General features: G+C 40.4%; 1 protein-coding gene across 1 annotated transcript in view; it reads right to left on the reverse strand.

The window, feature by feature from the left end:
• SORCS3 (sortilin related VPS10 domain containing receptor 3) overlaps positions 1-23,887 on the reverse strand; it is a 520,755-nt gene that overhangs the window by 46,770 nt on the left and 450,098 nt on the right. Inside the window, exon 14 of the mRNA XM_054690210.1 lies at positions 20,304-20,411. Coding sequence (XP_054546185.1) covers positions 20,304-20,411 — 108 coding nt within the window. The remainder of the gene's footprint in view (positions 1-20,303; positions 20,412-23,887) is intronic.

A 23,887-nucleotide genomic window follows, 5' to 3' on the forward strand; every position in this document is an offset into this window, starting at 1 on the left:
CAGACTTTTTTTTTTTAATTACAGAAGTATGAATGTGCTTTTCAGGAAGAATTTGAATGATAGACATTGTTAAAAGAAAAAAAAAAAATTATTCACCTAATACTCCAAAATCCTACAGCCACGTAGACCTGTTCTTCCTATTTTGGCAGCCTTCTTGCTTCTCTTTCATGCAAGCACTGCTGCTTTATCTACTGATGTGCATGGAGGGTACTTGATTTCTTCATCAGTAAAGTAGATTGCATGTGTGCGTTAGGGTGACGTGGATTAGCTAATCTAAGTCTACCCCTGCCAATTCCAAAATTCTGAATGAATCTAAGTATGTTTTAATTGAAATGCACATTGCTTGTTTCACATGAGTATTACCTTTTCCTGAAAAATCACAGTGGTCTCATAAAAGGAACATATATATTTATGTACAGTAAAGAAGCACACCATCTGCATGACATAGATAATCAATACTGACCTTTCCAAATCCCAGAAGTTGATAGCCCTATAAATATAAATGATCAATCCTTTCTAGAAAAATAGAAAAAAGACTGATCATCCATACTCCACTAGAGTGGCATGTCTTGTAATTACAATGCAAGGCATCTATCACAGTGATGGAAAGGGAGCACAGTCATGCCGGGAACTTACACCAGCGAAGGTCTTTCAAGGAATTGGATGGCTTCTATTTCAGCAAGACTTAATCATACTATCAGCTCTGCATTTTCTCTGCCCAACTTCAGATACCCTGATGATGACACCTAAAAGACTAACTCTATTCTTTCTGCTATCGGAAAGATGAAGATGCTTTGTGAGGGATGGTGTTGATGAAAATTGTCAAATGGGGAAAAGAAATATATTATTTAGTAAGTCACACAATAGATTCTGGAAACTTTTAATGTTCTATTGGTTAAACAGATCTTGTCTAAAAGACTAGACAGACTTTGAGGGAAACATGGAGGGTGTCTCCTTTAGTAACTATGTGATGTGTATATGAAGCTTAGCCCAGCACTGTAGTAAAGGCAGTGGAACTAAAATACCCTGCATTGTATGGCCAACATTATGTAGAACAGAATGAACTTAATTAAATATCTTCCCACTGGGGTGTCTCTGTTCTCTTGCGTCCTTTCCATGTGCACTGCTCTCCAAATTCAGTACACTTATGCCATGTCTCCAATGAGGGACTGCCATCTTCTAGTTCTGATTCATTTCAAGGAGCTATCATGAGTCAATTCATTTAAAATCTTTAACAAAACAGTTATCTCATATCAAAAATTTCTGCCTGTTTGAAGAGTAGAAGGTTTATTTGAAAGCTCATTACAAAAAGCAAAAAACAAAACAGTGGTAGAAGACTTTGAAGAATGTCTTTGTCTCACTCTCTCTATAGCCTATCCAAATCTCCCACATTGCAATGCTGCCTCATTTAGGAGGTCTCCCCTGATTGGAATATCTTCTACATAGCAAGATATCAGTGATATTCAATGAGACATTTGTGCCTGTTCCTTATAGTTTACAATTATTTCATGGATCACAAAATACAAGTCAGGTTAATTCCATTCCTTTCTAAGAAAGGATTAGTAAGGAGACAGAAAAGGGAAATATGAGGCACATGATTTACCTGCATAACAGAAAAGTATCTGACAGGGTCTGCCATAATAGTCTTGAAGAAAAGATGAAAAAATATGAGCCAGGTGCTAGTGAAATTATGTGGCTGAGCGGTACCTAATTAAGGTATTAAAATCAACCAGGAGGGAGGGTGAGAATCGTCAACTACAAGGTTCTACTGTCTGCGTTTTCTTGCTCATCATTTTTATTAATGACTTGAAAAGAGAAAATCATGGTCATCATTGGAAATCACATTTTTTAAATGACACAAAGCTGGAAGAAATGGTCAATATGTTTGATAGCAGAATCAGGACCCAAAAAGGTCTTGACAGGCTAAAGAAATAGGCAACAATTAATAACATGCAACATAACAGAGAGAAATGTCAGGTCCTCCCCTGGATGATTATATAAGTATTGGATAAAAGAAGTGAGGCTTGGTGTAGCACAAGTTAAATAATGATGAAGACAATAATAGCCATTTAGGAGTTTATATATATATGATTACAATAAATGAACTTCAGATGCACCAAAAATACTCAGGATGATCTTATAATGCATGGATAGAATTTTGTTTATTATCTAGACTAAAAGAGGCACTATCCTGATTTACTCCACATTAACTAGATCACACAGGAAAACTGTGGCTAATATAAGTATCACCATTGACAAAAACTAAGATTCTCAATCTAGAGTGTACATAGAGACTTTAGTGATAACAGTGGAGATTGACTTGCCTAATTTTTTAAATAATGCATTTATTGGCAGATGTATCTTTATCTATGAAGAAACTGCATATATTTTATCAGACACTCAAAGAGGTTCATAGTTCAGAAATTTAAGAAATATTAAAAAAAAAAGAGAACAATTGGGATGATAGGGCCTCCCTGGTGGTGCACAGTGCTGTGAAGCTGTCTGTAGCCTCTGCAGCACGGGTTCAATCCCAGCCAGCTGGGGAGATACCCACATGGCAAAGCAGACCTCTCCTATCTCGCCCGCTGCTCCCCTCAGCAGTGTATTTCAGTCAGTCTGCCTGTTCTGTTCCCCGCTCTGTCTCTGGTGAATCCCCTCACTCTCCTGCACATCTGGCCTGGTTCTTGTATAAATAAAAGAAACTTAAAAAAAAAAATGGTATGATATGCTGGGAAGAATGGTAACTTTCCCCAAAAAACATATGGCTATGTTCTATTCCCTGAAACCTATAAAGATGACCTTAATTGAACAAAGGGTTTTTGCCGATGTGAGTTAAAGATCTCAATATAAAATCACCCTGGATTTTCAGGTGGGCCCCAAATCCAATGACATGGACCCTTATAGGAGACACAAAGAGAACCATGCAGAGAGGGGAAGGATGCTGAAGACAGTGGCCCCACAAGGAAGACCTGGGGCCACTGAAGGTGGAGTAAGCACAGATTTAGCTATCCCCTCAGTCCTAGAGGGACTGAAATCTTCTGCCCTTTGGATTTTGGATTCTGGCCTTCAGATCTGTGAGAAAACAAATTTTTGTTCTTTTACACCACCCAATTTGTGGCGATTAGCGACAGTACCCACAGGAAACAGATGATTTGATTCAAGAGTAGTGTTCATCAATCGAACCAAGAAGTGGGTAAGAACTGCAGTTAGTTAACCTGGAAATGCTCAGGAGCGGACAAGGCAAGGGAGAGAAAATCAGTAAGTGGACACTAGGGAGATCTCTGGAGTAGAAGAAATAACAAAAAATAAGTTGTGGAAGTTTACAAAATGTGTGAGTTCTTCCTAAGAGGCAAAATCGCCCACAGAGGGATATGCTTGTGAGTTAGTAAACATAGAACTTGAAGCTCAGGCTTGATCATTTTGATCATTTCCCAGGGCTGACGCTGAGAAGATGCAAGTGTTATCCTGGTGCCTGACTCACCATCAGCATCTGAAAGGCCTATAGCATTTGTCTTCTCAGCCCTTGGGATATCCGTTTCTGATCTCAGAGGGCACATTTCAGGACTGACCACAAAAATAGGAACTCAGACAGCACATGTTAACTAATTCAGGATCTTCTCTTCCACAATCTTGGCAGGTAATTCCTCTCATCTATATTTCTTTGGCTTCCATCCCAGATTGCCTTACTCTGTGTTTTCCAGGTCTTTCCCCAAACTGTAAATTGATACACTAATATCTTCACATGGGAGTATGCTAGCCTTCTCTCTCACGAGGTCACTCTCTTAGGTCACAGGCCAAATTTTAAACATTTCATGTTAGGATAATGAGTTCTATCATTTTCTCCTTGGGTGCCAACTAAGATCAGTGGGGTAAAATCCTTTGGGAACTTTCAGACATTGACACATTCCCCATCTTTCCATCCATTCTCAGTTCTGGGAAGAAAAAAATTTTACTATGGACCTTGTTGGGCTTGAGTGACTCTTGACACAGAATCTCTTTGTCATAGATCAGATTTCTCCAATTTTGTTCAATATTGGATTCATTCATTGTCATCCAGTTAGAGCTTATGAAATCCGAGGAAATGACAGAAGCACATCAAACTGAGCAGAAATAAAATAAGAGCTAATTTAAATTCAAGAATTTTCATCACTTTTCATAGTTACCCTTGAACAAACATTAAAATTCACATTAGAATTTATGGACGTGAGAACCCAGAAAATGAATCAGACACCATATCCATCTCTTTGGGGTGATAAACACTGACAAGGTCCACTTGGTTCTGGATTGGGAAATGAGAAAGCCCATATTTCTTCTAATGAATAATGAAAGAACCAATTTCCAACATAAAAATGCCTCATCTTCTATAAATGTTTCTCTAAATTTAGGGAGATTATCAATATAGTAGATGTTGTGGATCCATCCCAAGTGTGGTAATGTTTATTGGAACAAAATGGTTCAGACATCAATATGAAAGCTCAAAGGATGGTAGGGTTGAGGAACCAAAGACAAGAAGCATTGCTAAAAGGACAATGTGGTCCTCCATCAGATGCTATTCCTTCCAGAAAGTCTTCCATGACTGCTCCAGTAATAGTGAGCTCTACGTCCACAGAAGCTCAAATGGCCCTGTTATCTCTAGACTAGAAGTTCTCCACTGCCTGCATTAGAATCACCTAGAGGGTGTCTGAAACATAGACTGTTCAGCCTCCAGAAGCTGATGCTGCCTGTTGCAAGACCACCTTGTAAGAAATACTGCTCTGGGCCACTTACTTAGAATTTCTTGGTTTTCTTATATCTTTGGTCAACTCTGTGCTAACCAATAAAAATTTCCTTGAGTCTGGGAAAGTTTCTTGTATTTCTTTGTACCCCCACAGAACTTTTCAACAGTAGTTGCTTGACAAATTGTGCCTGATCAATTACTGAGCACCAATAGAACAAGGCCATTCACAATGATGCTTTCATTCTCAAGTTGTCGGCAAAAGGGAGCTAGTTCCTAGCATGGTCAAATCCACTCTCATCTGCAGCGCCACTTCCTTGCAATTACCTAGATAAACTATTCAAACACCTTTCTTCAGAAATGCATTCCTAGCCTCTTTAATAAAGTCACGTAGCTTTATCCTCAATATAATCAAAACCCTAATGTATGTGAAAATCTTCAAAATCATAACAAGCAACAAATATTCAATATCATGATCATCAGCCTTAATGATGGAAAAGCTACAGACTCACATCCAAGAGCCTTCTCATCAAGAGCTTTTGATAGTTCTGGCTCAACATTCCTTTTAAGGAATGATCAATGGCCAGTTTGCACCTTCGTACCTTCTTTTTCTCATTTATTTATTGTTTGACACCTTATACTGAGCCTTGAAGAAAGTAGACACTTCCATACATAAATACAGATGACTCTCTAGAAACAGGTAGCCACCCATTTAGCTCTCTGAAAAAGCTGCTCCTCACCATGGAACAAAATTAATCAATCTGCTGAGCCATTCTTCCTGACACAGATTTTTAAGAAAAGTCGATTAAAATGCATCACTTCCGTTTTCCTTTTTACCTGGTCACTTGGATTTTTTGCAGGAGAGTTTATGTTTCTACTCAAAGTCACCTTTTATCTCGATTCTACAGACTCAAGAGATGATCCCTATCTTTTTTAAAATTCCTCTGGGGCTAATGAGACTCTATAGTCATAGTTGGCTGCCTTGGCTCTTATACTTTAAACATACAGGTGGTCTGGGTGTGGTGGCAATAGTACTAGGCAAGGAAATAGAAGACCCATCTTTCATCTTTTCCTCAATCCAGTTGACAACTAAGTTGGCTAGGTGACCTTGAGAGAATCACTTTATTGCTCAAGGTTTTTATTTCCTTACAGAAGATAATTTTGAATCAGTGACAGATATACATACTCAAGGGGTGGAATGCAGAAATAGTCTAGACAGACTATGGCCATTTCCACACAATTTCCAAGAGTTTATGTTCTTTCAATCCTTAGTAAAGCTATCTCTCTGCTGGTGACCCTAGACACAAGGATTTATCTGAGTCATTCATCATTGTCTCTACTGGCACTTCTTTGATATTACAGATGCTCAATAAATAGTTTTGGATTGATTAATGGATAGAATTAATCTATCAAAATCATTCACTTCTTCCAAAATTGGGGTGATAGCTCTATCTGCCCTTATTTTTGGGCCACAGAACATGGAGTTATATGTCCTTTGGGGTTTAGAAGGACAAACACAATCTCAGGGGGAAAAGTAGCAGCAGCTTCTCTGCCCCTTATCATCCTGGACTATGCCAGGATCTTCATTGTGATTTGTTGGAACCCTAAATAATACCCCTTCTCTAATCTACCACCCAAACCTGAGTAAACCTGTAGGGAGGGGAATGATTAATCGAAGTGAGGGAGGTGGCTGACAAAAATAAAAGACTTCATTAGAATTCCAATCACACAGAGGGTTAGCTACTCATTAATTAAATAATTTCAAAGGGGATCTTGGTATATAATTGCTATAATTTAGGTGGAAACAATGCCACCCTAAATGTAATTAGAGGAGGAGGCCCTGTAAAGATGTTTTCCTCTTTACAGGAGAGCAATTCTGGGTCACCTGACTCTCCCCAGCATAGTAACTTGGTTCTTTTTTCGAACTCCAATTACATCAACTTTTATACACAGTTATAAAACTGAGAGATACTAGAAAAGTCCAAAAGAAAGGACTGCTTGGAGAGTTTGATTAGGAGGATTTCACTATGGACTGACTTTTTTTAAGTATTTTTTAAAAAGATTTATTTATTTATTTATTTATTTATTTATTTATTTATTTATTTATTTATTTATTTATACAAGCACTGGGTATAGTCAGAAGCATGGGAGGGTGAGAGAATTTACCAGAGCCAGAGCGGGAAACAGACCAGGCAGACTGATGAAATACACTGCTGAGGGGAGCAGCGGGTGCGGCAGGAGAGGTCTGTCACGCCATGTGGGACCCTCGCCGGTGGCCGGGGATCGAACCAGCACTGCAGAGGCTGTGGGCAGTTTCGCAGCCCAGCGCTCAACCCCTGCACCACCAGGGGATGCCCTGGACTGACTTTTGAGGGAATGTTTGATCAAACTCAACTAGGATGAGACTGTGCTGTCATCAACTTGCCCTGGGACCACATGCTTTCCTTTGTCCCCCCCCAGTGGCTTCAGCACCTGCATCTTGAGCTCTTCTCACCAATCATGCATCCATTTCACCTGCCTGAATAACATCTTCAGAAACAGAACAAAACCAAAGTTGACTATCAGTTCAGACTGAAAGTTCCTCACCAGCACTGACTCAGTCCTCCTCTGCATCCTCTCTCCAAACCTCCAGCCTGACACTTAAGCCTTTCACCACACTCCTTCAAAATACCTCACATTCCCAAACTCCATTTGCATCCCATGTCCTGATAAGAATAATGGTTACACAGAAATTGTGCTTATCATGTGTCAGGGATTCTGCTTTTGAGTGTTACACAGTTACTGCCATTGTAAATCATTCACACTATCCCTGGAGAACCACAAGCACAGACGTTTCTGGTGAGGAAACTTGAGGTCATGCTCAAGATCAAGGCTGAGCGTGTTCAACTCATGTTCATGTGAAGCCAAAACTCTGGCTACCCTGTCTCCTGCTAATGACTGAAATCCAAGTACTCACTCTCACCTCCTCAGCAGTTTCACTTGTTTACACCACATAGCCACCTTGGCGAAACCCATTCTCCACCTTTTCTAGAAGGTTGTCCAATGACACTGGAACTCTGCTCAGAAGCTAGAGAACACAGCCTATATTCCTAGAAGTCAGTTTGCATTCCAGATCTGAACTTCATATTCCTTGCTAGAATGCTCTTCCTTCTCTTCTTAACATTCTAGCCAAACTGGTCTATTTCCACAAAATCTGGCTCTACCTAGATATTTCCATGTGTGTACCTGCACACACATGCTGATCATTTAGCATACTCCTTGGCATTACACACACACAAGTCCTCTCTCCTGACTGCATATCCCACTCCTCATACTCTTCACTAAATCACCCTCTTTCTTCTTCAATACCACCTCAAGCTCCTACTTAAATGGTGCCTCCTCTTGGAAGCATTTCTTAGGTATTCCAATCTAAGTTATCTCTCCTCTACTAAACTTTTTGGGCTTCCTATATAAGCAGATGGTGATCTCCCCTAGAAGCAGAGCCCGTTCCTAAGTTTCTTTGGCCCTTTGCTACAGTAAGATCATGTTCACCTTATCTTTAACTCTCCTCTTGCTCTTCACATCTCTGATTATAGTAACTTACATCTCCTTCTCTGTCCCTACTTGACATTGACAATCCTATTCATTTCTTGAACTGCTGAGGTAAGGGCTTGGGGGTCTTCTTGGCTCTAGCTTATAATAGGTTTTCTGTACAAAAGGCAGAAATACTATGAAATATAGAAAACTGAAAGCATAGTTTGAAGAAAGAATAAAAGAGAAATCTACAGAGAAGACATATCTAGAGATATCCAATTATGGTCCAGTCTATGTTAAGGTCTAAAGCATTTAGTAAGAGAGAAATTGTATACTTGGACCTTAACTATGGCAATCTTTATTGACTTGGCCTCTAGATGAGAATTATTTGGAACAGGAAAAAGAATAAACAGAATTCTAAAGTCTTAGGGATGAAAATTTGGTTTAATCCTTTCACATGCTAGCTGGGGAAACCATGGTACAGGTAAATTAGTGCTCTGCTCAAAAAATCAAGAGCTAGAATCCCAGTCTAGTTTTCTCCCCTACATTGTCCACTTTTCCGGGAAAACCTTCACAGCTTGCAAGCTCATTCATGGTGTGCCAGTATGACAGCTGTGCTGGAGGAATGCAGAGTAGAGAAGTGATTACTTCCAGGGCTGAACTTAACCAAGGAAGGCTTCGGCCATGACCCACTTTCCACAATTTTTGGCTTTTCTCCCAAGCTCTTGGATCTGAAATGTTCTTGAGGTTTTCTAAACTCTAGCCTGTCACTCTGGAACTACAGATGTGTGTTTCCTCCAAGAGAGAGGATTTTCTTGATGGACTAAGCTTCTGCATCCTCACATTTTTTTCTCCGCACTCTGTTAGAGCAAATCTATCATCGGAGTGGCATAGACAATGATGTGTACTGGTTTCTGGGTAAATGAGCCTAACCCCTCTATGGACAGTAGCTGATCTCATTGAAACAAGGAAGGTGAGAGATGCCAGACTGATGGTGTCTAAGTTAGGTTTCAAAGGGGACCAGCAATCTGGAAGGCAGGTACAGACCTTAAAATTATGAATGAGGGAAACTTTCCACAGATGCCCAAGTAGAAGTATTCCCTTATCGATCCAGATGCTGCCTCCCATTGACATATAAATGTTTCCCAAATCAAATGCTCTGCAATGACCCAGTCTGGCTACATGCAATTTTCCCTGTTGACACACTGGATTTATTTCTCATTCCTCTAAGTAAACAGTTAAACCTGTTGTGGATTCCGGTGAGTCACACACTATCTTCTTTGCCACCTCCGTCCAGGACTCAGAATTAGCCATTGCTAGGAAACCGCAAATCCCAACTCGATCCTTTTACCCAATCTCGACGCCTTTCACTGGCTGGATGTCATTAATTTGAGAGCAAATTATTAGAAACCTGGAAAACAGTTCTGAAATGTCTGCAGATTTATGATGAAGTCATATCACAAAAGGTCACAGGCAACCCTGCTATAATTAAATCTATCATTAATTTTTAAAATACACAATAACTTACAAATGCAGCATAAATTAACCATATGACCTTGAAGAAATTATTTAGAGCACGGATGTTTCATCAGAAGCCACGAGCTAGCAATTTCCTGAATTTTTATTTTATGAGTGGGATTTGCCTGTTTTTCCATTTTTGCTTTGATTAAGTTCCAGTAGTCTGTTTATTTGAAACGATTTAGTATTAATTTACTGAGAGCATTAGTTATCACTGAATGTGATCTTGAGTACTTGAAATTCTCTTCCTTTAGGTCACAACCTCATAGACAAAGCAAGGGTGACCACACCGCATATACTTCAATGCGGCCCTTCTCTCTCATTATCTTGGAGATACCTTTTTTTAAAAAAATGTGTACATGGTGATAAATGATCTTCCTTTTCAATTCAAAAGATGGATTATCATTATACAAAATTTTGGTAACTATAGAAATGTATAGATAAGGAAATAAAAAAAACCCACTAAGGGTAACCACTTTCAATATTCTGTATTGTTGCCTTCTACTCATTGACGGTGTTTTCTTTCTCAGACTAAGAGATAAGTGCTCATTAGAAACTGCCAGGGTTAGAGTCTTTGCAGGTCACTGGTACGCACACAGCACCATTAAAAGCTCGGAATTTCATTACAGACCAGATTCCATGCACAGCAGTATTGAACTAAGCCTCACACAAAGCTGATTTTTCTTTTGCAGGGTGTGGAAGAGACATTTGAACATAAAATTCCCATCAGCAGAGACCTTAACTCTCTTGTTTATACTCTCGCCTAGTTCCCAGAACTCTTAGAACAGTGCCTACCTTTTTATTGGGCACTCAATACATACCCTCAATAAGAAATAATAAATGTTCTAACAACAGCAAAGCGATACATGTGGACTCCCAAGCCCTTTTAAAACTGTTTCTATGCCATCTACTTCTCTCTGAAAGACCTAAGCTCCATGTCTCCTCTTGTCCTCTGCTTCCCTGGAGAAAACTATGGATTTCAAATCAAAACAGAAAAAGCAGTGTTCTGGAAGGCCAGCCGTCGGCAGTCAGCAGTTGTCAGTCTCAAGAAATTCAGGCCACAGCCAGGTATTGGTGTGCGGCCATGCTGCCTGATTGTTTTCCCATTAGGGTGTAGATGGGATTAGTAGTAAAGGAGGTCAGCAGCTACAGGGGAATTGCAGTAAGTGAAAGTGAGACATGAACTAGACCTTAATAGAGATAGGCAGGGGATCAACAGCAAGGAATCCTGCAAGCCAGGGGCTGCTGTTAGTTACATGGTACAAGGGTCTGTGAGGTGGTGGCAAGAGTAGGGATTAAAAGGCTTGAAAATAAGTAGCAGGAGAAGGGGGCCGGAGGGGGAAAGACTAAAAGGTATTGGACCTGAAGAGGCAAAGGAAAGAGAGCTGATCTTAAAAATAAATTTAAAGAATTCATTCTGCAGTCAAATTTGATTCTTTGCTCAAAATGTAGTAAGCTCTTTCTATGGGTTTGGGAGTTTAAAGTCCACAACACTGGCTTAGAAATTGTGGTGTGTGAACTTGTGAAAGATGAGTCAGGAGCTAAGTGATGAAGGAGAACCTAAGAGATGGAAATTAGAGGCAGGAGATGGACACTCAAGACGAGATTTGAGAGAGGAGGCAATGCAAGGAACTTAAAAGAGCTGTAAGAAAGGAGGTCACGGAGGGAATCGTTTTCTTTCTCAGTTTAACATTATATTTCTCAGTCTCCTACTTGTGTCAAGTCCCAAACCAAGAGATGAAATCGGCCTCAACCCTTTAATAGTTTTCAGCTTAATCCAATAGTGTTACTCAGTGACCATCCACCTGCTGAGCATGAGTGACACACACCTGCATGTTCCAGGCCACGGGAGACGACAACTAACACAGCAACCAGCCTCCTGAATCCTGCACACTAGAACAGACCTCACACTCTAAGTGGCACATGACCAATATGGAAAACAATAGGAAAAAGGCAAAAATGAAAGTGGCAAAGCCAATTCACAGTGATGTGGCAGCCCCACTTGCCCTATATTCACAGAACTTGTAAGTATGTGCCTGAGACAGGCACCACGAGAGGACAATACTGTCTGTGATAGGGCAAAACTAGGAACAGCTTAAATGTCCACTGATAGAAGAGGAGAGCAAAAAAGTGTACATCCTCATCACAGGACACAACGTCCTATAGAATTAAGTGTCTGGAGCAGATGGCTATGTCCCGAGAGAGATAATATTGAGTGATCGATGGGTGTAGGCGAGTGACAGCATTTAGGTAAATTATATACCTTAAAACACATAAGCAATACTACATACATTACTATGGACAGTTAAATATGTACTAAAAATATCAGCACACGTACTAGAAGGTTGTACAGCAAATACAGGGCAGCCGGTGACCTGCAGCAGGAGTAAGGGAAAATCACCTGCAAATGAGCTATAAGAAAAGGATCAACTGTCCCTGGCTTTCCCTGCATATTTTAAAAAAATTTGAAGCCAAGGTAATAGCATGTTAACATTGATTACTTCCAGGCGCTTGTAACTTTATTCTTTGCTTTTGACTGTATTTTTAAAAGTTTTCAAAAAGAACTGCAAGAAAACAATATAGGCATTTGGATGTAGCATCTGTATTGGGAATCACAAATTCAAAATCTTACAGGAGTCAGGAGGGCAATTTACATGGACTATCACTGTTCTGGAACAGCCCAAGCAGGCAGTGAACATCAGACGAGAGGAGGGACAAAACACAGCCAGCCCAGCCTGAAGCAGGCAGCTGCCAGGCAGCTCGAGGAGCTTGATGACCATGGGCATTTAGGCTGCTACATGTTTCTGATTTTGCAAACTTTTAGATTCATTAAAAAATGTGCAGACCAAACCAAATACATCTGGGAACCAAATCCTGCAATTTAAGATAGGAATTCAGTAAAAGAGAATGAGTAAGATTTGGGAGAATACTGGAGGGCTTCCTGGAAGAGGTGACACTGCTCTGTGCTTTGGAGAAGAAATGAGGAAACTTCTAAGTCATTTCAAATTATTTGTCTATTTGATACTTCATACACGGGCACAAGTGGGGAAGTAGTTTACAGGTAGGGATACTTTGTAGAAACTATACCCAAAATTCCAGTGATATTTGTAACATGGCCACAATGGATGAACCTCCATGTGTAGTGTTTGGGGTCAGTAAATTATAGCTCTTGAAACAAATCTGGACTGCTACCTGTTTTGCAAGCTAACAATGTGTTTGTTTGTTTGGTATTTTGCTTTGTCTTGTTTTGCATTTTAAATGGTTGGGGGTAGAATCAAGCAAACGAAGAATAGCCTTTGGTGACATGTGAAAACTGTGAGAAATTCAAATTTCAGTGCCCAATAGTAAACTTTTATAGGAACACAGTGATGCCCACTCATTATATATCATCTATGACCACATGTCAAGTAATTATAGCACCTTATAGCCTACAAAGTCCAATGCTTGCTGACTCTGGCCCCAGATGACCAAAGTTCTTCCCTGCAGCCAGATCACTTTTGATCAATAGACTATGGAGACTACAAACATCTCTAAGGTGTAATGGTGGAGGTTATTTTACTTAATTCTTGCATCCACATGAGGAATCTGGAGCTCAGAGGGAGGTTAGTAAGCTCGCTAAGGTCAGGAATGGTCAGTGGCAGGCTGAGCACTATCCCTGGAGAGTGGATCTCCAAGACCCAAGATCTCGACCAGCACACCACCTCACATAGCAATCCTCTGGTCAAAACAAGTCTTTTCCTTCCAGACTGTTCCCAGCTACCAGTGCATCCCAATGTCATCCAAAAGTCTCTGTGCACAAATGAGAGTGGGCTTCTGAGTTGACGGCAAGTCTGGTGACAACCACAGGGTTGTAAATCAAGCAGCCAGTCTGAGAAGCAATGACTTGGGAGTTCCACTGGATTTGCCAATTACTCAAGTGACTTACTTTGAGCAAAGTAAAATCAGACTCTTCCAGCAAACAACAGAAAATTGAAAAACAGATCAATGGAAGCAGCACTGGTTCATTTCCAATGACTTTATCGGATGCAGTTACTAGAGGCTAAACAATGCATTTAAGCCCAGGCTGGGGCTCTGGGTTGTGCTAAGGCTGTGTTTAAGAGCCACATGCTAAGCAGATGGTCACAGTTTCTTAAGTGAAAAGAAGGTCTATGCTTTTTTTTTTTTTTTTAAACCTCTGCAGCTTTGGAGTTTGCATAATTTTCTGGGCAAAATGTTATCTCTCTTCCTTTACTTTGGCTATTAGTTCTGCTGGTGGAACAATGAATCACAGATTTATGCCAATTAAAATTGGATTTATACAGGGAGTCAGAGAGGCAATTGGCCCTAGACAATTTGCTGAAAGCTTCTCTAGCCCTTCCCACCTCTCACTCTCCCTGCTACCAGGCTGCAGGTTTGCTCACGCTGTCCCCCACCTGGAATGCCCTCTGCCTTCCTCTCTGCAAAGTCACGAAGCCTTTTGAGGCTAGTCCAACTTCAGTCACTGCTCAATATGGTATCTCATACATGGTCATTTAGCTCTTTTGTAGTCCTTTCACGTGTGTGTTCACATATTTTCAGCAAATGGTATTTGAATGGGTCTGTGGGACTTGGGAGTCTTAGTGACCCTCATCAACATTCAGTGAACAACTAATTCCTCCACCACTCTTTCCCAAACACCCAGTCCTTTGCAGAACAAACCTGGGAAAATTCTGGTACCTTTTCTCTAATGTCACCTCTGAGCCTGAGTTTGAAATTCACATTCCTTGTACTCATTTTGCCTCTATGGAAAGTATAAGCTGAGCACTTTGTCCCTCTGAGTATCAATGTCCTTATCTGCCCAATGATGATAATCTTTATCTACCTGGAGGGGTGGCTAGGACATTGCTGTGAAATCAAGTTGGGAAGGGGTTCCTGACACAAAGGGAGGGGTTGAACAGATACAAGCACACTGCTGCTCACTCCTGGAACTATCATTTTCTTCCAGGGAAGTTGTGCCTTTACCTTAAGGGATTTTTTTTTTTCCTCTTTTGGTGGAGTGAGGATGCGAGGTTCTCCCTCACTCCTGTAAAAGATCAGCTAAATCACAGCCAACTGATTCAAACATTTCATATCAAGAAAGAATTTCAAACACAGCTTTGAGGATACAGGAAAGTAGTGTTTTCCCATCTGATTCCACATCTGAGCCAAATAAGAAAGAGCTCTCCTTAAAGTGCTAATTTTGGGGCAAACCTTTCAAGAAAGAGTGGACCAAAGCCCCAGATGCTCTAACAGCCACAGGCATCTCATCAGCTAAAGAGTCACTGCCTGAGACAGCAATAGGCCCCCGGGATTGTCACTCATCCAGCCCTGTACTCAGCTTTAAGTAATAAGAACGGTCACATTTCACTGTGAATTAGGCTAGAGTAGATGGTTCCTGTCAAGGTTACCAGGGAGATGTTGAAATAATGACATTTGAAAAGACTAGTAGAAAAAAGAACAATAAAAGTAAGCAAATCCCATGCCTGCAAGCTGGGGCCTGTCTCTCCCACACAAGTTCCCCTGCAGAGCTACAGTGTTAAAGGACCTCAAGCTCAGGCCTCCAGGGCAAGAGGAAGCTGGGCAGGTCCCAGGCAAGGTGGAGGGAATCAGAAGCCATTCCCAGAGGGGACCTCATTCTCTAGCTTCCCTTTACATGCCATTCCACCTCCCCATTTCATAATCCCCCATGCACACTTTTGTGCATACATCTGCCTCACATGCACCCCTCTGCACAGACAGACTACACTGACTCCTACCCTACCCCAGCTACCATGACTTGCAAGCACTGGATTCCAATATTTGTACTTCAGACTCTCTAGGGACCTGTAATCAACTTCCTAAAATGCTGCAGTCATCAGCCAGAAAAGCATAACTGTGGTTAACATTATTGGGGAGCACAGGACTCACTTATTTATTCAATCATTCCTTCAAAACACACATACTGTTAAATCCTCACTGCTAGCAGAAAACTGATAAACATGCACACTCAAAGAACAAGAGACACAGAGATCCTCCTTCACAGGGACTTAAAGTTGTGTGTATGTTAGTGTTCATACATATATACATGTGTCTGTCTGTCTGTCTACAGCATAGATGAAGATGTAGGGAAGATACCAAACAAACAGTTAACACCTTCATTAACATTTATTGTTGAAAGTGTTGGGACGGGGAAAAACATACTGGGCTAGGACAACATAAAGCACAGGGACCCAAGGACTCAAGGAAGTGATATTTAAGCTGAGACTTAGAAGATACTTTGTTGGTTTAAGAGAAGGGAGCAAGAAGTTTCCAGGGAGATGAATACATAAAGCTTCTGGATCAGGAAGATTCCTGTGGATCAGAGAAGGGAGGTAACAGTACTGGGATCAGAAATGAGGTCTAAGATGGGTCATCAGTGTAGACATTTGAAGGTCAGTCAATGAGTCTGGACATTATCGTAAAAGGAATGAAAAGCTCTGCATGGGTTTGACCAGAGGTGACATTATCAGATTTTCAGTTTCAAGGTGACTCCAGATACACATTGAATTCCTAAACATGTCCTGAGACCCTTCATAGTCTCACAGAACTAACATCCCCTAGTCACCCTCTTTCACGGTTCTTGCCTTTATTTGCCTTGAACTCAGTCTTTCTTTTAACATACGGTTGCTGATTCCCTACTATGTGTCATCCTCCCTTTCAGGCACTAAATTTACAGTAGTCAACAAAACTATTAGAAATGTCCGCCTTCGTCAAGCTTATATTCTGTTATCTATTAGTTTTCCACTGGTGAAATGCTATTGAAACTTCCAGACCAACTCAATTGTCATCTTCTGTATGTGTGAAGTCTTTACTTCCCTCTGCTCATATCCTGGTTATAGAATTAGGGTTCTTGATGATTAGAGTACCACCATTCCCCTGATATACTGACTGGAGAGTTCCTTAGAAGTAGAATGAATTGGGGCCTCTCTGGTGGCTCAATGGGTTAAGGCACAGCACTGAAAGCTGTCCGCAGCCACATCAGCATGAGTCTGTTCCCCAGCCAGGGAGCTACCCACATAGCACAGCAAACCTCTCCTGCCTCGCCCACTGCTCCTCTCAGCAGTGTATTTCAGTAGATCTGCCTGTTCTGCTCCCCACTCTGTCTCTGGCGAATCCTCTCACCCACTGCATCTCAGGCCTGCACCTCAGCTCTTATATGCATAAATAAATAAATATTTAGGAAAAAAAGAAGCAGAATGAATTGTACTAACTTATTTAACATCACTACAGTCTAAAACATATTAGAGGCTCATTAAATATTTTTGAATGAATGAACTGTGTATTAGTCAGGGTCCTCCAGAGAAATAGAACAAATATTACTGACATATATGTGTGTATATGTATGTATGTCAGTAATATTGGTATATAAATTACATTTTATAGACAAATATAACAAAATATAACAAAACCAGAAATTTAACCTTTACTACAAGGAATCGGTTCCCACAATTATGGAAGCTGACAAATCCCAAGATGTGTGGTGTGAGTTAGCAAGCTAAAGACCCAAGAGAGTTGGCTGTGTAGTTCCAGTCTGCTGAGAGTTTCAAGAACTCAGGTGGAGTGGATGTTTCAGTTAGATTTCAAAGGTAAAATAAAATCTATGTCCCAGCTCCAGGGCAACCATGCTGGAATTCTCTCTTGTGCAGGTCTTCAACTGATTAGGTAAGTCCCACCCACATTAGGGAGGGCAATCTGCCATGCGTGGTCTACTGATAATAAACGATAATTTTATCCAAAAACAACCGCACAAAAAATAGGCCCTTGTGGTCCAGTCAAGTTGACATAAAATTAACTATCCTAAACTGTGTTTAAACACTACAAATGAATTGACACGATAAGGCTCCCTGCCTACAGGGTTAGCAGTGCGGGACACTGAATTCAAAGGGCCCACTCCATTAACATGTTTTTGATTAAATGGCAAGGTTAAGTGTTCTTGTACTCAAATGGACTCCCTATCCTCATGGTTCCTAAGGAAAATACACAAATGACTGAACTCCTTCTTCCAGCCTGGCCATTGCCATTCCATGAAGTAAAAGCACTTTTCAATCCATGTGGGCCACTTGGTCTTGAAGGCATTTTCAAATCTAAAGCAGAGACAGAAGTCACCTCTTGGCAATCCTTCCAGGGCTCATCCTTCTGGCTATCTGAAGAGTCCTGACAAAACTTGCATCATCTTCATACATACAGAAGATCTGAGTATAATAAAGTTAGATACAGAGCCTCCATTGCTTATTTTTGGTCAGATGACTGCTTCTAAAACTCATTTTAATTTCATGAAAGGACAAATACCTCTCTATCCAAAATCCCACATGAGAAAAGTATGCACAATTCTTGTTCCTTTTTGAATTACTAGCATTTAAGGATCTCGATAAGCAAGTACAGAGAGGCAGACACTCCGTGATGCTCTGTGGAGTATTACTGGGGAGGAAAGAAAATAGGAATACTATCTCATCTGTTCAGTAAATGGTTTGGCCCAGAGGTCAGTTTCCCTCCTATCCATGTGACCAGCTAAGCCCCATCAAAATCTGAAAAAAAGATGATTACTATTTAAGATTAGATGAACACAGAATTTAAACAGTGGCCTTAAACTCGCCAAGGAAAACCAGGTCACGCAGATATTGGTGACCATGTGGTCTTATTCAGAGCCCAAGACAAGCATGCACTGAGTTCAAATAGGCCCCATATAAGACAATACAGAAGGTCACATTGAAAGGAGAGGAGAAAACCAAATAAGAGGGGTGTGCATAGCCCTCTCGAAAGTATGTGCCTTTACCTTATAGAAAGGAGACTTTAGTACTTAAATTCTTGGATAGCCACCCCAGAGGAGTTCCAAAAATGCAGACGTGCTTCACTATTCCTCTAGTAATCAATTCAAGGCTAGAAATAATTTTGAAAAGTCAACCCATGGCCAGAGAACCTCATGAAAAAAGATGCCAATATTCCTCATGTTACATCCATTTCCTGGAATTTTTGAGAAAAAATTTGAGCCCCTTCAAATTCAAGTCTTCTGGGCAACATGACAAGGTCACATGCACGTCTCATTTATTTAATGTTTCAACATGTAAACTCCATGAGATCAGGAACTGCTCTATTATTTTTTCATCTAGAAAAGTATCTGGCACATAGTAGGTCCCACTGAAAAAAATTTTGTTTGTTTGTAAACAGTATACAACTTTGCAAAGGTCTTTCTAGGACACTAGATCTTGGGATTTCTCTCATTGTATCTCTGTCTCTCTGTTCTTTCTCTCTGTAGATGTGTACAGTGTATATATGTGTCTGTACACACATCTGTATTCTATAGTCACTATGTTGGTACACGTATACATATTTACCAAGTCATTTGTATTCTAGAGATAAAATTTATAATACGTAACTTTACAATTTATATGTAATTATTACATTTGCATTATATGTACTTACATAGAACTTATATGTCAATATATTGTATGTAAATGTATATTTATATATTTTTATATTTATAATTGAACGCATAAGAAGTTGTACTTACGCTACTTATTGTTGCTGTATATTCACCAAATGATGAAGCTTTAGACTCTAATCATTAGTAACATAGCATATTTTAAATATTGCCCATGGTTCGTATACTTAAATTTGCATACCATATTGTTAGCTCTCAACAACGTGATTTGCCAGCTTAACAATGCAATATCTTTTTTTCCCCCCCCCACAGGAACTTTAATTAGAAATTTAGATGGTGAGACAATTCAGATTTGGATGTATTTTAGGAAAATGGGAAGAAATTACTGGACAAAAATCAAATTACAGCCTTATGTCCTGAGAAACAAATTCTACAGGAAATCCTTAAATACACTTCACAGCAGAAGTGACCAGAGAAGGCCTATTGTGACATAAGTCTGAGTGTAAAGATGCCCATTACTCTATCACCTGCCCCTTGGGAGGCTCACAGCCACTCCTCAGAGCACAAGACTTCATGTCTTTCAATTTACAACCACAGAGCTCTGGGATCCAACCCAGTGCCTAGCACATAGCAGATGCTCGGAAAGAATGTTCCGTCTTTACACAGCACAGTTTGCCATCTTACTACCCATGGAGAAGATTTCACTAGCAATTTTGAAAAAGCAGGGAGAATTAAAGAAGAGAATCCAACTCATTCTAGTTGCATTCATCTCATGATTTTCAAGATTCTCATGGAGCAGCTATGTTGGCTGCTGTGTTCCCTCCGTCCCTGCCCCTTGACCCTGACTCTCATTGGACTGTCTTAGAAGAGAGAACATACATCAAAAGCTTTGTTTCCTTGGGCTTTGGATAAACAGAAATGTCTCATGATATTTGAAATTCCATTTGTCATTCCATTTTAATTAGAGAACTTGCTTCTCTAACTCTGTCAATAGCCTTTGAATAGGTGGATGCAGGCATAAATATTTCTGTTTAACAAATGAGGTAATTTGGCTCAGGGATTAGAAGGCTTTGGTGGAGGATATTTTGGGGAAATCTGTGACCTCAGTGGAAGTGGAATCCAGTACTCTGGGCCCCTGTCACCAACAGCAGCAGAAGTACTCACGTCATGATCTGCGTCCCCACGCCAGCCTCCACCAGAGCACCGTCGACAAAGAGCGGAGCTGTAGTGAAGGCGTATTTGTCCCAGCTGTGGCCCTCGTCAAAGCTCACCCTGGTTGGAAACAAGTATATGGAAGAAACAGCTGAATATAAAATCACAATCTTTTGCAACCACTTTTCAGGTTATTAAATTCTCCTCTGTATCTCTCTCTCTGGCAGTTTGGATTATCAATAGGCATTAATCTTCAACATCTCCCCATATTATTTTAAGATTTGATCAAAACTGCATTTCCTGGCCCAGGCAAAGACAGCACCAGTACTGCAGAAATATCTCAACATATTAGAAATGAAAAAACAACCCAAGCAGGAGGGCTTAGTGTATGGAGTGTCACGTTTCAAGTACTCTGAATGGAACCTGAGCTTCAATTTACAGCACAATCAATTCAGCTCTTGGAGTTTCTGACACAGATAAATTGAGTAGTGCAGGGTGTACCCTATGGGAAGGGAGGTGTGTGTCTTTCTGATCAAACTTTAAAAAAAAGCAATTTCCTATTTGTTCAGAATGGATGTCAGGATCATTTTCCCCTCCCCGATGCCACTTTAAGGGCTTTTAGAGTATTGAGTGTCTGTGAAGTTCTGGGTAATATTGTGGCATCTTTAGTTCAAAGGTAAGAGGAAGGTCCAGTTCTTTGTGGACACAGCACCTGAAGCTCCAACAGGAGTTACAAAGGCAGGAAGCTGGAACAGTTCTGAACACTTGCCTCCTTCCTTCTGGATATTATCAAGTTCCTGGCTGCTCCTTGATTTTAACAGGGGCCATGACCCAAAGCCATTTCCTCTAGGAAGCATCTCCTGACATTCCTTCCCCGAGGCAGCTTTATTTGCTTTGATCGCTGTCACTTTTCCTGGCCAAATTAATTCTTTTTTAAGTTCTATTTTTTTGTCATTGAGGTAACATTGGTTGACAACACTGCACATGACGTAGGGGAACAGCATCACACCTCCTCAGATGCATGTCACCATACCCTCACCGCACCCACCACCAAAGCACCTATAGTCCCTTACCATAGACAGTCAGGCCCCCTCTGTTCCTACCCGCTACTGCTCCACTCTACTTGCCTATGTGCTGTAATCATATTTCTAGGGCTTGTTTTAGTTTCATTTTGTCAGTTTCTTTGTTTTGTTCTCTCCATTTCCACAAGTGAAATTACCTGGTAAGGACTTTCTGCTCCTGTCTTATTGCACTTAGCATCGTCCTCTCCAGTGCCACTCAGGATGTCATGGTTCTTTGCTGATTCTACAACTCAGGATTCTCTAAATTCAACCATAAGAGCTCTATGCCTGCAACATACATACAGGCTTCCCCTACCACAGTGCTGAGTGATGATTCCTTAACATGCCTTGGATCCATCAATTCAGGATTATAGTCTTGGGAGTTCAGAGGCCATGTATGTCTGCTCATTGAATGACCTTTTAACATCCCCCATGCATCTTTATTATAATGCTTCTTACTTGATATTACATATATAGTCAAAAAGACAGTTGACTTTCCTACTGAACGCTGAGCTTTTCCAGGTCAAAGATCATGCCATTCATTTATGCATTCCCAGGACTTAGCAGAAAAATTGACACTGAGTTGGTACTATATAAACCTTACATGAATAAATGAATGGGAAAAAAAGGGATGATTAAGGGTACTCTTAAATCCAGCCATTCTTCTAACAAGAACTTATGCTGCCCTCCATGTGCTGGGTGTGTGAGTCTTCCAATTACTAGTTAACTGACTTAGTCCATTTTCTACCTACTTACTTCTTTATCTCTCTCAACCTCTCAGTTTCTTTCTCTCTGTCTCAGCCTCTCTCAACTAATACATTGATTAAAAAGAATAAGATCGTTAACCTCTTTACCCAGGTGGATCAACTAGTCTCAGATATTTTTTGTATTAATGATAAGGCTAGGTCTATATTCATAAACAAAATGTAGATCATAAAAGTTACCATGAGTTCCTAAATTCTAATATGTTGACATTTTCTTAAACAACTTTATTGAGAAAGATTTGACATACAAAAATTGTACAAATTTACAGTGTACAACAGGACGTTTTGATATATGTAGACATACTGTGGAAACACAAGACAAACAAGCTGGCTTTTGGTTCAGGGGAATGGAGAGGGTGGCAGAAAAAATGAGTTGTTGGTCAAAGGGTTTATTGTCTCAGTTATGTAAGACTGATTAGTTCTGGAAATTTAATGCACATCACGATGATCACAGCAATACTGACTTGACTTTCAAGGTCTTGGTCATTTCTGCCTTTTTTGAAATAGGCTAAAAGCTAAATAATCATCTAAGCTGTTCCAGAGAAATTTAAGCATATATGAACTATTTGTCTTAGAAATGAGTTTCCCATTTCAGAAGAGAAAATAAAAGCAAGCTAGGAAATTGATTTTACCTTTGTTTTTCCATGTACCCCCTTGGTTCCTAAACTAATAATACTTGTTTCAGAGTGTACCATTACCACTAACTAGCTCCCTTCTGGTAAGTCTATGAGGTAAGAAAGTATTTGTTAAGTGTTTTGTTTTGGTGACTTTGGATAAATTATCTATTGTCTTAATAGGAAGAAGACAAAATGAATTTAAGGCCTCTGCCCTTGTCTCATTCTTAGAAATTCCTTCCCAATAAAGGTCAGGTATTAACACTAGCAGAGAAAATCACAGTGTCTACACCTGGGAGCACTCTAGGGAAGGAGCAGTCTTCATACCACAGTCACTGATAGCAGGGAAGAGGGCACTCATTGGCATACAATGTAGATAAGACACCACAGAGTAGACCAGGAGGGCCATCACAGCCTCCCAGGGCCAAGGTACAAGCTCCAGGGAAAAGCTAAGCCCATGATGGAAAGAGAAACTGTGGAAGAAAAACTTGCTTTGGGAAAAAAAAACTTGCATGAGGAAGAAGCAGAAGCATGGGTTAGGCAGAAGCATGGAGTCAACAGAAAAAATGAAAGGTGCTAAAATCCAGGTGGGGAAAATAGCAGCTAGAATAAACAAAGTCCAAGGATGACATAAGAGCAGCCAAAGGAAGGGGCAGGTGTCTGGCATCAGGGTGGGGAGTGAATCCTGTGACCTTAGTGTATGGTTGTCTATCTCTATAAAGTCCAAGACTGTGCCATTCAGGTGACATCCTGAGACCAGTAATGCATAACACTTGAATATCTCAGACTAATGAAATGATTAAAAATAAAACAAAACAAATCTCCCTAAAGGATACTCCAAAAAGAACATTAGTAAATTTAGCCTGCCTCTGGAGGACCTGACATTTGTGAGAGCTTTTTCTGATGATGAGGAGTTTTTAAATGATCAGAAGTAACAATATTGACAGCTCTCCCCATGGGATCCACCTTCTCCTCAATTCAATAGCTCATTAATGGCCAAGATGAATGGGGAATTCCTTATTGGATCCACTGGAACAAGTGAAATTGGTAGGATTGCCAATACTCAGGGAGACAGGAGGAAAGCTTGAACTGACCTCCAAATAGTGGCAAAACGGGACTACAAAGCTAAACTAAAAAAAAAAAAAAATGCAGCCACA

The sequence above is a fragment of the Talpa occidentalis genome, unplaced genomic scaffold (genome assembly GCF_014898055.3).
Source record: "Talpa occidentalis isolate TD23 unplaced genomic scaffold, MPIMG_talOcc4v2.1 talOcc4.8, whole genome shotgun sequence".
In the NCBI taxonomy this organism is placed as follows: Eukaryota; Metazoa; Chordata; class Mammalia; order Eulipotyphla; family Talpidae; genus Talpa; species Talpa occidentalis.